The sequence below is a fragment of the Meriones unguiculatus genome, chromosome 21 (assembly GCF_030254825.1).
Source record: "Meriones unguiculatus strain TT.TT164.6M chromosome 21, Bangor_MerUng_6.1, whole genome shotgun sequence".
Classification (NCBI taxonomy): Eukaryota; Metazoa; Chordata; class Mammalia; order Rodentia; family Muridae; genus Meriones; species Meriones unguiculatus.
In genome coordinates, this window is record NC_083368.1 from 13,485,066 (window position 1) to 13,501,503 (window position 16,438).

Here is a 16,438-nt window from a genome sequence, read left to right on the forward strand (position 1 = left end):
GAAAACAAAAAACAGAAAGAACTTCAAGCTACCACAGACTAGGTGTGTGTCATGGCTGCAGTCCAATCCCAGCTGCTACAACCTGTGCTACAAACCTGTTCTCTAAGACAGGGTCTCACCAAGCAGGCCAGACTAGGTGCTCAGAAAGTCCCAGGGATCCTCTGGTCTCTGTCTCACCAAAGTTGGGATTACAAGCATATACTATTATATCCAGCTTTGTTATGTATCCTTTGTATTGAACTCAGGTCTTGATTCTTGAATGGCAAGCATTTTGCCAACTGAGCTATCCTTCTGGACCTAAGCATATTACTTCTCGAGTCTCTATGCACTATCAGGATCCACAGAAGAATATTCTATGTCTTTATAACTTCTAAAGCCAGCCTTTTATATTAAACTGAAAATATAATGGGATCTCAAATCCTGCTCCTTTGAAATGTTATTAAAACTGCTAAGTTTTCTTTTCTAGGTTCCCACATGCTGCTTAAGTGCATACTCACAAGCATTACAATGTGAGGTGTATGCAGCAAAGCCTCCAGATTCTCACATGATAATTCTCTGGCTAGAACATAAGAAGAGTTTTTTAAGACCCCCTGTAATGCTTAAGCAGAACATTATTCCAGCTTCAAGATGAACCTTTAAGAGCCCAGATTGAGAAGAGATGTTTACAATAACACTGACTGCAGCACTTGCTCCAGGATATAGAGAAGAACCCGGAGCTGCCTCAGCCCTGTCCTTCTGCCCAGCTAATTTCCAGCTGCAGCCCAGAACAGGTGACTTAATATGTCTGGACCCTGGTTTACTCATTTTTAAAATGGAAATAACAATAGAACCTAAAAGTCACGAAAAGAAAAGTACTCCACTCAGTACTCTACAAACAACCTAGCTCTATCAAACATGTCATTATTACTCTTGCATGACAGTTTCGCAGATGGTCGTCTAGACTGTGAAATAAAGCACATGACTGTTGATAATTTCCAGGTTTCCTTGTTGTGTAAGAAACAAATTAATTGAAACTGAAAACCCCCTCATCTCTCCAGTCCATTCCTACTTCTTTCGGCCTTAACTGCACAGAATGCCATGGCTATCATAGATACTAATATGTCTTCCTCACTTAGCACAAGGTCTGACACACAGACTGTTACGAAGTGTTAGAGATAGTAAATAAGTAACTTTCACTTCTAATGGCCATCGAATACCAAGCCTCACATTCTAACCTTGGAACTACTGTGTAGCACACCAGCTTCCAAGAAGTACACAGGTATTTATAGCATGACACAAAGCAGAAGAAGTGAGAAAGGGAAAGAAGGAAGGATGAAAGGAGGGAGGGTTAAGCAGGGTCTTAGCCTAAAGATTCCTTTATCTGAAACTTCTGAAGTCCACAGAAGCCAAGGTGTGACGTGACCATTGGATTACAAAAGACAAGTAAGAACAGCATACTCAGACTCTCTTGCTTATTTGTAACATTACTGGGGAAGAATGAGGAGAAAAACATGGAAACTGTCTCCCGAATTCTAAGAGGCAACATCTTTTCTTTGAAGAGTCAGTTATTTGGACAGTATGCTGTCTACTTCCAAGGCCCCTGTCAGCCTCCATGGCTCTGCTTCAGATTGAACTGAGACTTAAACACCTATAAGATACATAAAGTCCAACTCTAATAATTCACCCCATACATATTAACAAGTACTTTTCAGGGTTAAAGCCAAATATAAAATCTGATCAATAAACTAGAAATAAGGCAAAAATTTCTCAAAGAATAAGAAGATAGCAGGGAGTCTGTTCCATGGCAGAATTATCCATTCATTACAGCATCTATGTAAGTGATTCCTGAATTTGTCCGAGTGCTAGCCAATGGTTTATGTCTATGGACAGCAATTAACAGGGAAAAAAAATGAAAAGTATCCCGTTGTTACTGAAAAACATGGGTGTTAATAAAATACCAATGAATGCAAGCACCCTTTGCTTCACAGGAACCCGAGCCCCACTCCTCCAAAGACAGCTAGCTGCTAGAGTTCCCCAAATGTCTGTCATTTTCTGAAAGCCACCAAGGCTCTGGCATGGAGCCTGCCCTGAAGGCCATGTGGCCAGGAGAGCATATACAATGAGTGGAATCTCTAACCCAGAAAGCTAAAGCCTCCCCAAAATTATCCTTATTCTTTTCCCACATGCCTGCAAATACAGAGACTACATCAGGGTCAGAGCCAGAGAGTCAATCTACACGGAACCTGGCAAACCATGAGGTAAGAAGTAGGAACACCCTGCAGGTCCACCTGGAGGGTCAGCCCACTCTACTGTGCACCCCTGAGATGGGCACTCTGAAGCCATCTAGGAATCACAACACACTGCACATGTCTCAAATGTCATCCAGACTCCCACTGACTGTTTTTCTGAGAACTGCCTACTAGGAGAAGGGGAGCCCTTACCCACACATGCTGACCCCAGCTAGGATTGATGCTCAGGACTCTGTCTTAAATTAAGTTGCTAGGGCTCAGGACTCTACGCTGGAATCCTATCTCAGCCTTGCTTTATAGCCTTTCCTTCTTGTTTCCCTCTGCCCAGCCAGGTTGTGCTTCTGCTAACCTCAGATTCAGCCCCCATTCCCAGAATTCTAGCCCACAATCCCAGAAAGCCACAGCTACAATGCTATCTAATTCCATTAATCCTGGGGTGTTTCAGTAAGCATGCACCACCTACCCAGCCTTACTCTGGAATGAGTAGCAACTAAGCAGAAAAGTAATATAAGTCCCCAAAATATCATAGAACTACCATCAACCCAAACTTTCTCTTCCCTTTTCAACCCTCTCCCTTACAATAACTAATTGAGTTCTGCTTTATGACCTTTGAATATGACCTTTGAACACGCCTGGCTCACACACATCAGATACAATATTGTACCTAACATACATACAATTAAGAAATGGGTGCAACAAGCCACTACTCCTTAACAAGGTGAAGAAACTGAAGGTTAAGAGTTTCACCATAGATTAATGGCAGCTCAGAACAAGGCCCCACACTTGTGGTTCTTCCCATCTACCTCAGCTCAATGCTTAAGCCACAGAAGACAAGGTTCTGAGTTCTGACTCTACATTCCTGCAGTGATTCCTACCAATGCATGGGTATAAAGGTTAATGAATGATTAATTCCCTCCACCAAATGCAGAATTATTTTTCAACTGTGTTGTCATGTAACTTTCAGTACTAAAGTGCTTCTACCACTGGAAAGAAAAGACTAGTCTAATCCATTCAAACTGCTGTTTTGCTTTCTTTATATCCCTTTAAAAATCCAAGATAAGAGATTATCATCCCTTCATAATTCTTGTACAGATTGTGCTTTCACTGTTTTGCATCTCTTGTTAATTACATGACATTATCTATATTAATCCTATTCAGAAAGAACTGATAACTTCAGTTACAAAAAAAAAAAAAAAAAGATGGAAACTTTGCATAAATTGCTTAGCAAAAACTTAATCGTATAAAGACAGGAATAAAAAGGTTTCAACTGCTATTATGCCACTTATCAGCTTCTCTAAAAGGGTCAGTTGGTATGTTTTAATAAGACTAATTAAATACTTTAACAATGTCATTGAAATTTCCTGAATCTTTCAATAAATTACAACCTTCCTGTATAACATGTTTTTCATTTATTAATCTCACTTAAAATGCAAAGAACTGTATAAGAAACCAGCTGACACTTAAGAACACCTCACAGTTAATTCTGATTAAATGGGTTAAAAGCAAAGAATAAAGACCACAAGTGACCCCTGACACAATTAAAATTGCAGCCTTCTATCACAATGTGTTAATCCTCTTATCTGAGCATTCTCCATAGATTTTATTTTTCTTTCAGGTTGTGCTTTGTTTAAATACACTGATTTTCCTAGAAGGCATTTTTACATTCATAGATTCAAGTTGAACACTCCAAAGAAAAAACAACTAGTTTCATGTTCAGGAACACTGAATGAATTTATACAAAGCACTGTTGTTGGGTCAAGCAATAAATTAGAATGGTGACTGTAAGCTACAAACCTCTGTCATATAAAATACTGCTTTTGCAACCTTCCAAAAAATTTGCATTTTGCCCCAAAATGAAGCAGTGCACTACTCATGCACATGCCCTAGGATAGCCATGCCTAGACAGGCCCCACTAGCAAATCTTCTATAGGCATACCCAAGGAATGGTATAGTCTTGTAGAAATGGTCCAGCTCCCTGGGTTTCAAGCTCTCTTTCTGAAAAGCAAAGTCTATTACAGAGCATGTTGAGAGTTAGAGTAATGGCCCAGGATAAAGATACTTGCTGCCAAGCCTTATGACCTGAGTTTGATCCACTGGACCACAGGATAAAAAGAACCGAGTCTCACAAGCTTTCTCCTGACCTCCACACATGTGCATATATACATATGCATGCACACACACACACATGCACACCAATAAATACAGGTAATAGTAAATTCTAAAAGTGATGTTGATACTTAGGAACATATACAGCATAAAAATGCAGAGGAAAGGCGCTCAACACTGTTCAAGTGCTATATCCTGCACAACTAGGTAAGCTCTGCTTCCGAAGGGTGCTGGACACAAACTATGAGAAAAATCTAAAATGCAGTAATCCACCAATAATGTTTTTATTTCACATCTGACCTTTAAAAATACTGCTCTAAGATACACACATATATATATATATATAAGATACACACATATATATATATATATAAATATATATATATATTTTTTTTTTAAAGAAAAAGAAGCAATCAAAAAGCAAAGCCACAGCCAGGTGATGGTGGTACATGCCTTTAATCCATGTACTCAGTAGGCAGAGGCAGGTGGATCTCTGAGTTTAAAGCCAGCCAGTCCTAAAGAGCGAGTTCCAGGACAACCAGCACTACACTGAGAAACCCTGTCTCCAAAAAAAGAAAAGAAAGTAAAGCCATGGTCCAGTTATATAGAGAAATTCCCACCTGTGAACACATTTTCCACATGACCCAGTGACAACTGAAGGATGAGCACATGCTTCTTGCCAGCAACACTGTAGTGAAAAAACAAACTGCAGCACTGGAATGCTACATAACGACAATCAAGGACAAATTTCCAGCAGGTATAACAAAGCCAGCGGATCTCAGGTGCCTTGTGCCCTAGGATAGGAAGCTGAATGCAGACACATGTAATATTCCATTTAGAACATAAAATGCCTAGTGACTGGCAAGGCCAACACAGATGCTGTGTGTTGGCACTGTCCTTTATTACCATCACAGTAAGGTGCTCACAGACCAGTTTAACAAAAATACTACTCTAAGTGGGGGGAAAAAAAAAGTCTAATTTTGGGGAAGAAATACATTTTGATATGTCTAGGACATCTTTTAAAATTTATCTTTAAAATGTAGAATGGCTAGGGGGAAAGTGCTTGCTGCACAAGACTGTTCCACCCCCAACATCTCACATAATAAGAGAAAATCAACTCCTAATACTTTTCTTCTGACCGCTATGCACACCTTGTGGAATATGTACCCTACCCCTCACACTAATAATAAAACTTCTTTTTAAAAATTGTATCTAAGCAGATTTATGAGTGTTTTAAAACTGCCAAAAAAAATAAATGTTAAGTGCTGGGGATATGAGTCAGAAACATGGCTCACTGCGTAAAGGCTCTTGCTGCCAAGCCTAAATACCTGAGAACCTACATGGTAGAAAAGGGGACCCAAAGCTACTCTCTGAACTCCATAGGGATGCCAGGGCATGCACAGGTGTACACATGCAAGCTCGCACACACCCCAAAGGTAAACATGATACAAGTCTATTTACTGGGCACTGCACATCTCAGAAGAGTTTATGGTATGTTGTTGTCAACTTAACATTTTTACCCAGAAAGCAGATAAGCAATCATCATTCCATAACGTAGTTTGTACAGAGTAGTGCAATGATTTTAATTCCTGTACAAGAAATCAGTATGAAACAATTTCAATAGCTATTTCCTAGCCTGTGGGTTGTTAGTGTGGCCTTTAAACCAGCCCCACCTGCAGCCGTATGCATAAGGAAGGCATGCACAACATGATAAACCACCTCTTCCTTTAATGGCTGTTTCCACTGTGTTTAGCTACTCCTGTTACTGCTGCAGATGGGCATTCATTGATATGATTAAATTTGATGGTATGATAATATATGGTAATCATGATTAATCAAAAACCCAGAAGCAAGCAGAGGATGCTGGGTATTATGTCACCTGCATTTTAAACTGCATTCTCTGCTTGCAAGCCTGACAATATCTGACAGCTGGTAGGATCTTCTACTACATTCTCCTGCTACTACTCAAAGATCTGATAAGAGGAAATGTCCATCATCCCTTCTCTATCTTAAGTGCTAGTAATTAAAAGGCATTGCACCCATGTTGTAAAAACTGTAAGCACTCAAAAGCAAGACTTTCTTCCTGGAGAGCATAGTCTTGATTCTCATCAGTGAAGCTATAATCAGAAAAGAAATGGGATTTGCTGCAGCAGTCTCTCAGACATGATTTGCATGAAATAGCACTCAGGACCTATCTAGCAAGCCCCAATCACCAGCACCTGATACCACACATCACAATGTGGCCCAGAGCTCTGCTGCACCAGCCTCATTTGCCAGGTCAAGTCAAACAATACAGACACTGCTAAAGACTAATTCCAACTCAAAGCTACACACATTTTCATCCTTAATTTAAACAAAGAAGAACTAGAAATAATTCCACACCAGTACGGAGAAAGGAAAGTGGGCACAAAGTCCCACCCCTAACCAAGACACTATTTGCAATTGATAACCTGCTAGAAAAGGGAAAATCAATTCCCTCCAGTGGAATGTCACTGGTCTATCAACCACACTCCAGAGCAGGCCCCATGCACAGGAGGCAATAACATCTTGCCTGTGTTTGTGGGTGTGTGGAAGTTGGTGTGCTTTTAGTATTTATTTTAATTTTGGTCTTACTGGGCTTTTGTTTGACATTTGGTTTTGTTGTTTTGTGGGGAGATTGAGAGGAAGAACATGAAGTTGGATAGGTAGGGAGATAAAGTGGATCTAGGAAGAAGGAAAAATATGATCAAAATATATTGCATGCAAAAAACTTTCAGCTAAGAAAATTTTCCACAGCCTACCATATGTTGCTGGTCCCCAGAAATATCATTAGCCTAAACACAACAGTGAGAATAAACTAAAGGACTAATACAGCTTTAGCAACCTATGTCTAAAAGGCTTAAATCAATGGTTCTCAATCTTCCTAATGTTGTGACCTTTAATACGGTTCTCCATGTTTTGAATAACCCCCCAACCAGAAAATTATTTTCGCTGCTATTTCATACTGTAATTTTGCTGTTATGAATCATAATGTAAATATCTGTTCAAATGGTCATTTGACACCCCAAAGGGGTTGAAACACACCGGTTGGGTACAACTGCTTTAACTGGAGATTTATATATAAAAGAGCAATGAGACTGAAAATGCAGGCTATCTTGACAAAACTTCAAAGTAACATTTACTGCAACAATTGACATTTTAGCATTGCTGTGAGCTAACAATATCTTTTCTGGGACAAAAAAACTAAAAAATACTTGAAGAAAAGGACTCACAACCTTACATGGTAATAACATACAAAGCAGGACTGTCTCTGTGCAGTGAGACCAACAAGATTTTTAACATGAAAACAAGAACACCCAAGCTAAAAATAACCATGTCTGCCCTATCTGCTTCCCAGTTAGTAAGGCGAAGAGAGGAATCTTTCCTAGTTCAATTAAGAACTGCCTAATCCTCCTATACAAGGTCAATGTATCCTTAAAGACAAAACAAAAAGTATAAAAATTTAAACATTCTTCTCTACTCTCCTTACTTTCAAAAGTACCAGTAAATTCTCAACTCTACTACTTTGATTAAAATATTCCATCCTGCAGAAAGCGCCTTAAACTAGATGGATAAATGGGACCTCATGAAACTGAAAAGCTTCTGTAAAGCAAAGGACATAGTTATCAAAACAAAACCACAGCCTACAGACTGGGAAAGGATCTTCGCCAACCCTATATCTGACAGAGGGCTGATATCCAGAATATATAAGAACTAAAGAAGTTAAAAAGCAGCAAATCAAGCAATCCGATTAAAAAATGGGGTACAGAGCTAAACAGAGAATTCTCACTAGAGGACTATAGAATGGCAGAGAAGCACTTAAAGAAATGCTCAACGTCCTTAGCCATCAGAGAGATGCAAACCAAAACGACCCTGAGATTTCACCTGACACCCATCAGGATGGCTAAGATCAAAAACTCAAATGACAACACATGCTGGAGAGGTTGTGGAGAAAGGGGAACCCTCCTCCATTGCTGGTGAGAATGCAAACTTGTACAATCACTTTGGAATTCAATCTGGCGCTTTCTCAGACAATTAGGAACAGTGATTCCTTAAGATCCAGCTATACCACTCCTAGGCATATATCCAAAAGATGCTCAAGTACACAACAAGGACATCTGCTCAACCATGTTTGTAGCAGCTTTACTTGTAATATACAGAACCTGGAAACAACCCAGATGTCCCTCAATTGAGGAATGGATGCAGAAATTGTGGTACACTTGCACAATTGAATACTATTCAGCAATTAAAAACAAGGAAATCATGAAATTTGCAGGCAAATGGTGGGACCTAGAAACGATCATTCTGAGTGAGGTATCCCAAAAGCAGAAAGACACACATGGTATATACTCACTTATGTAGACCTGTAAGATAGGATATGCATACTGAAATCTAACAGGAGAACCAGCTGTATGTGCAGCACTGTGCAGGATAGTAGCTATCAGAGAGATGAGAATACTCAATTCTATTTAAACTGGTACACAGACTTCCAAATATAGATCTAGTTTTATGCACCAAGGAAACACAGTGATTCCAGAAGACCAAGAAATCTGAAGTTGGATTTCTTAACTGAATACTTTATGGTTTCTGTATAGTCTTTGTACACGTGTATGACCTGATGCTGGAAATGAAACTCAGAACTTTGAACATGCTTGTCAAGCATTATGCCACTGAGCTATAATCTCCAGACCTTCATTTTTCTTAAGGCAATGTCTCACTATCTAGCCCAGGCTGGCATCTACCTCAGGATCTTCCTGCCTCTGCATCCCAAGTGCTAGGATTACAGGCATATGTTGGGAATTGTAGGTCATTTTATAAAGCAAGAGTCTGCATAATAAATACTGCCTTTCAACTGTAGAAAAGGGCTGGAATAGGATCTGAAGTGCACATGACCAGCAGTAGTAATTAATGGTCAAAGGCTTAACTAGACCACAACCTTGCTTTATTGTCTTTATAATTTTACTCAGTTATTAAGACACAACTTGAACTTCATTTAATATATTCATATTCACTCTCTCTCTCTCCCCCCCCCCCGATGTAAAACTCTCAGCTAGAGTTCCAGTGCATGCCTGTGTGCTTCCCACCATGATGATCAGGGACTTATCCTCTAAAACTGAGGGCAAGACCCCAATTAGAAGTTTCCTGTTGTACAAATTGCCTTGGTCATAGTGTCTCTTTACAGCAATAGTATAGTATAGTCCATCCTTGGAACCCAATTGTAGGAAAGGAACAGTTTCCTCAAGTTGTCCTCTGACCTCCAAGTGCTAACCTTTCATTTTCCTCTAGTAATATTCTTAAAATACCATGAGTATTTTTTTCCTTCTATTATCAGAAAAAAAATATTTTTGTACAACTGAAAAATAAGTGAAAATTACAAATTACTCACAATTTCATTTTGACAAGCATTCTGTGTCATAAATTTCTGAAAACCAGAATTGTTTTACATCAAATTCTAGCACCATGGTGCAAACTAAACATGAAAACAAGACCAACAGCAAATTTCACAGAAGCTCAAGGAAAAGAAAGCAGCATTTCAAATTAAACCAAGGAGACAAGTGCTTCTTTACATGTGCAGGCAATGAAACCATGGCAACCTGGGGGGACGCAGCCATTTAAAAGAAAGTTCTGAATAGGGATTGGTAACCAAAAACAACTAATTAAAAGCTAAATTTATACAACGTGAACAGCAATCTAAGGGAAAACTTTAGCTAAATATGGGAACAAGGCAAGAAAGAACCAGCTTCAGATGGTACCACAAATAACAGCCACACAGCAAGAGTGTCTGAAAGTACTCCAAAGCCTGAAGCCAACACTGAGCTTGTCAGTGGACCTGGTTAATAGGCAGGCTCTCTATCTAATCCCCATCTATTGTTCATTGTCAACAGGCCACACATACATACTCAAAATCACTTTCTTTTTTTCCACAGATGGCATTGCCATTTCATTGCCTGAACTAATTTTCCCATGGTTCTTAAAAAGAACAAGTAATAAACCAAGAATTCAAGAAAATAAAACGCATACATTTAAACCAACAATGGACTTTTTTTCTTCTAGTTACAAATAAATATCTAGCAGCACATATGAGTGTGTGTTTTGCTTCAGACCTAAATTTTTCATTCAGAACAGGAAACCTGTGGCACAGAAAACTCTCAGCTCTTTCATGACCAAGCACTTCATTCTCATTTCCTGGAATATGATACATAGCCTCATACACATATCATGTTGCCTGTGAGACGTGCCGTCAACAGAGGACTATGACAAAATCAGAATTCATATTCTTTCAGATGAAAGGCATTCTGATGACAGTCCTGATTCAGCAAGTTTAGTGAAAATTAATTCTGCTCTCAAACATCTATTGACCATTAAGGTTTTCCAAGACTGGGGCTACAGTCAACACTGACCAGCACCCACACTGTTTCTGGCCAGGCAAGTGCAGTCCTTCTCAGCCAGGACATGCTTCCCCCAACCCCCAGCCCCCGCTAAAGAGAACAGTTGCTACTCACTGGGAATCTTTGGGGTCCCACAGCAGGCCTCGGCTGGCTCGGAACTGGCAGCAAGGGCACTGTAAGAAAACACCTTGCATTACAATCACTTGACATCAGACCAGCTCAAAGGAAGACAACACATAAGCTCTCACACAAAGTGTATACTACATACACAGTGCACACATAACATTAAGTTTAGACTTTACCTGTACACACTTGGTACTTTTAATAATCTCACAAGAGAAGAGAGTAGGGTACTTTTGGCCCCAGAATAAACCAGTACAATATGAAGCTTAAGTTCTAGCAGAGAACTACTATTTAGTAATTCAAATACTTTTGTAACAAAAGATGTTAATTTTCTTATATGAAATAAAGATCTAGTTTCAGTGGATGTTGTGGGGTATACTTGTAACTCCACCATTCAGGATTCTAAAGAAAGAGGACTGTTTGAGGCCAGTCTGAGCTACACAGTGAGCTTAAGACTAGCCTGGGTTATATAGTGAGGCCCTACCCAGGAACACATAAATTGAAATGTGAATACTGTAGAATCACAAGAGAGAAAGGAGAGAAGAGGAAGAAAAAGAGGCAGGTAGAAGGATGAAACAATGCTCATGTAGCCTTTCTAAGAATGACAAGAAAGCAACCTACTATGCTGACACTCAAAAGAAAACTTGGTTTATTAAATATTTGTTCTTTTAAAAGAACTATGGTGAAATTAGTCCAGGCAATAAAATGCCAACCATCTGTACAGGGGAAGAAAACAAGTGATTCTGAGTATGTGTCTACCAGTCTACTAGATCAAGAAGTCCACTTGTTTCAAGAGAATCTCTTTATCTCTCTATTCCTCTTTCCCTTTTTTTTTTTTAAGGCAGGATTTCTCTGTGTACTGCTGGCTGTCCTAGAACTCCCTCTGTAGACCAGGCTGGCCTTGAACTCAGAGATATACCTAGCTTTACCTTCTGAGTGTTGGAATTAAAGGTGTCCATCACCACTGCCCAGCAAAGGATAGCTCATGGTAGAAAAGAAGTGAGAGAGCTACGCCGTTGGGGCTAAACATATGCTGCCTCTTTGACATATGCCACACATTAAACTGATCTGGATTTAGAAAAACTCATCACTGTTGCTTTGTGGGAGCTTACAGTCAAACATGGTGCTAGATGCACCCAGGAAACTCCCATATCGGTACCTTAAATGTGATGCATTTGGAAAGCTCTTTAAAGAGGTCCAAATGGTAAGCACTAATACAATCTAACCAGAATCCTACAAAAAAGGAGAAATGCAAACATATGCTCACAGAGAGGCCATGTGAGGACATGGAAAAGCCATCTGCAATCCAAGAACTGAGCCCAAGGGAATCAGCCTGCCCATTCCTATACCTCTTGGTAGTGCTTGTTACAACGGGCTTAGCAAATAAATCAAAGTGTTAATACAATACAACTTTAAAGAGGACTCTTGAAAATGAGAAATAGACACAAAAATGCACCTGAAGAATCTATCCAAATCATTTTTATTTAGAGTGACAAGTCAAATTTTTATTTTCTACAGTTACAAAATGAATCCCACACAGTGAACTGAATCATGGTTAGTATAATTGGCATCACAGTTTTACAGACTCAGTGTTAACTGAGCATTTGGGACATCTATCTGAACAAAAACAAATGTAACTGAAACTTCCTTTTCCAGAATGTCAAGCTAGCAGAGGCCCAAGCCTCCCTTGAGAGCCTACTCCAACATAAGACTTCCTGTGAAAAGATAAAAAGCAACAAGGAGTCTAAAGGAAAAGAGCAGGCTATGAACCAAAGAAAGAAAAAAGAGCACTCTCATCTCAGAAGATTATAATGAAGGTAAAGAAAAGAATGGTACATTTAACAACAGACAGACAATATTTTTAAATCAAGTAACAAACATAAAACACTTGCCTCCTCTACCAAACCAATCATTTATAGGAACTAAACAATTCTAACACAGCACAGTAAGAATTGGGAGAGGTAAGAGCTGATTCTAATGAATGGGTATGTTAACAGAATCTTTGAGGAGTTGGCAAAACTAACGAAGTCTCCGTCCTTTTTCTTCAAGAAAATGACCCTTGTAGAGTTCACAGAGGCAGAACAGAGCACGGAAGCAGGTGTGTTCTGGCCCAATGCAAAGAGCAGTAGGATCCAGACCCAAGCATGAACCTCATAGAGCAGAAGATAACTTAAAACTTTTGATGTTTCCATCAGTCTAAGTTAAGCCTTGAATCTGAAAATTTAGTATTTACTATTTATGTAGACTCTTAGTAACCTAGATATACCAAAAGATGTCTTCAATTTATTATAGCAGTAAGGACAGATATCTGGAGAACTTAAGCTTCCATCAATCTGGTTTAGTTTTATTACAACGGGGGAGTCTTTCAGTCTCTCACTCTCAAAAAGAAAACACAGTGCAAAGATTGAGGACTATCTCAATGAAAAAGCATGTACCTAGCACCTAGCAAGGAAGAGGCTCTGAGTTTCAGCACCAGTACCGCATATATACACATGCAAACATATTCATACAATTATTCAATAAATTGTTTAGATGTTAATTATAAAAAGATTTTCAGGGGAATGATTAGATAATTAAGTGGTTAAGTGTGCATACTGTCTCTTGCAGAGACTCAAGTTCATAGCTCCATGTTGGACAGCTCACAAAACCACCTGCAATTGCAACTCCAATACTTTTTGGCCTCCATGAGCACCTGTATGCACACACACCTACCCTCATCCAGATAAACATTCACATAAGTAAAAATAAGTCTATCTAGGGATAGGGATACATGCCTTTAATTCTAGCACCCAAGAAGCAGAGGCAGACAGATCAGATTTTGAGGTACCCTGAACTACATAGTTCCAGGTCAACAAAAGCTACACACTGAGACTCTGGATGGACAGACAGATGAATAGATGGAATCTTTTTCTGTTTGAGTCAGGGCCTCACTATGTAGCTTTGGCTGTCGAGGAACTAACTATGTAGACCATGACAGCCTCAAACTCATAGAAATTCTCCTGGCTCTCTCTGCCTCTCCAGTGCTGGGATTAAAGATGTACACTTTAAAAAAGACTTTTAAGAGTACTTATCTGTTAAGTACTGAGTCTGAGAAGTGCTAATTTGATCTGTATTTTGCATGTATAGTATACATCTTGGGACTCAGCCTCTCCCAAAAATTGGGGCTTCCGTTTAAGCTTATTTATAAAATACTAAATAAATAAACACTGCTAGGACTTCACATGTAACCAGTAAGAAGAAGGTTTTCGTTTCTCTGACATCATGTACATAAAAGGCAAGGAGCAAGTAGCATCAAAGCTTCTGGGTTCATGGTGACATTAAGGAGGCTCAAATAGGGGCTGGAGAGATGGCTCAGTGGTTAAGAGGCACTGTCTGCTCTTCCAAAGGGCCCAGGTTCAATTCCCAGCACCCACATGGCAGCTCACTGTCTGCAATGCTAATTCCAAGGGATCTGACATCTTCACACTAATGCACACAGAATAAAATTCAATAAATAAAAATATTTAAAATAAAAATAAATTTTAAAAAAGAAGGCTCAAATAGACTCAGCATTTACTGAGTCACTTAAGCTCCCAGATGAGAGATCTGCATTTAGTACTTTCCCAATCTGATGACTGCAAATGACACCACCTGGCCTAGAGAACATTCCAGGACCTACTTACAGCTTTATTATTTCGTACTTCCAATACCATTATTTTTATTGAGCTGAAGGAAACCTATGCATCTTATCAGCCACCAGTTTTCCACTAAAATTTACAAGGAAATACCTAATTTCTAAATATTGGTATAGGACAACCACTGAGAAGTTCAATTTAGGGAAACAAAGAGAAGGCTATGTTGAGGGCTGGAAGGATGTCTCAGAAGTCAAAGATGAGAATTAAGAGTTTAGGTCCCTAGCACCTACAGAAATGTCAAATGGGTGTGTAATCAGCTGCAATTCCAGCACTGGGAAGGCAAAGATGGCAAATGCCCAGAATAAGCTAGCAACTTGACCAGCACAGGCAAGGGACCTTGTGATTTCTCTCCCAACTTGTGAAATTTCTCTACCTCTTGAGCTCATCATCAACTATTCCTAACTCTCTCCCTTTCTCAGGAGCCCCAAGTGACAAGGATTCTTCCCATTCTTCCTGATAGGTGGATTCCTTCCCAATTCCACTGCTGTCCCAAACCCAGACCCAAACCTCATGCCACCTAAAGCTCCCACTCTACCTTGCACAATCAGTTTCTGAGTCATTGGCACCATTTTAAGAACCCTCTGTCCCAGTCCGACTGCCACTTCTGCAAGAATATGTCTGCCTTCTTTTCCATGCAGCTCTCGGCACTCCATCAACTCTCTCCCTTCAGGACCGATTCCAACAATTATCCCCTCCTCCAGTGTCTTCTCTTCACAGGACCCACTGATTTCAGGTCCTCCTTATTTATCTACTGCTCTGTAAACACAGCTGTCTACAATAAACCCGTAAGAGGAGGCAAGCATTGCCAGTGACAAACATGTCCATCTCCAGTAATTTCCTCCAAATTTGCAGTTCACTCCTGGTCTGTTATGGCTTCAAGACTTCTCTGAGCACACTTTCCAACATACTTTATCCCCAGCTTGCTCACTAAGAAAACTGAGGCCACAAGAACTTATCTAAGATTCTGCCTCCTACTACCAAACATGCAGGGCCACCTTCTGCACTCATGATGCTGCCTCTGGTCCCATGTCTGTAAGTTCCCCATTCCTGCTCCTGGCTCACAGGGCCCTACCTAAATCAGTGATTTTTCAACCATATGCAGCTAGCTCTTCCCTCTAAGTGTGAGATGTGACTCTCTCTGCTTTATTTTTTCTCAAGCCTGCTCCCCCTACCCCACCTAACAATAACAACAATAACTTTGTTTTAGAGAACACTATGGAAAGAAAGCATGTCAGTCCACATCAGGATCTTCCCATGCTAGGCCCAAATTAGTCAGGCTCCTTCATACCACTTTCACCTCACAAGCCATCAGCAGAACTGAAGTTTTCCTAAAGCCCAGGGCAATCAATAGCCTATCCAGGAGCCATCTGCTTCCTCAGCTTCCCATCCTGCCCCCAGCAGCTCCGCCAGATTCTCTTCCTACCACTCACAAGCCCAGCACTCCTGGTCTCCATAGACCCACACCTCTGCTAGTGATCTAGACCAGTGGTTCTCAACCAGTGCTTCTGCAACCCTTTAACACAGTTCCTCATGTTTTGGTGACCCCCAACCAGAAAATTATTTTCGTTGCTACTTCACAACTGGAATTTTGCTCCTGTGATGAACTGTAATATAAATATCTATATTTTCTGATGGCCTTAGCTGACCCCTGTGAAAGGGTCATTTGACACCCCCAAAAGGACTGCTACCCACAGGTTAAGAACCACTGCTCTAGCCCTTCGATATACCAGCAATGCCCAACTTGAACTGTTAGCCCAGAACATTTGAAGTTGCTCAATTGTTGACTAGACACTTCCACCCTCTGAGATACTTAGCCTCCCTCCCCTATTCATCCAATCCACCTATATTATACACAGCCTCCCATTGCCTCTGCTGCACAATCCTCTGACCCCCGGCTCTT

General features: G+C 40.1%; 1 protein-coding gene across 5 annotated transcripts in view; it reads right to left on the reverse strand.

The window, feature by feature from the left end:
- Positions 1–16,438, reverse strand: part of Rbm33 (RNA binding motif protein 33) — a 102,387-nt gene that overhangs the window by 41,159 nt on the left and 44,790 nt on the right. For all 5 annotated transcript variants that reach the window (XM_021656067.2, XM_021656065.2, XM_021656066.2 and 2 more), the window contains one exon: positions 10,856–10,914. In XM_021656067.2, coding sequence (XP_021511742.1) covers positions 10,856–10,914 — 59 coding nt within the window. The remainder of the gene's footprint in view (positions 1–10,855; positions 10,915–16,438) is intronic.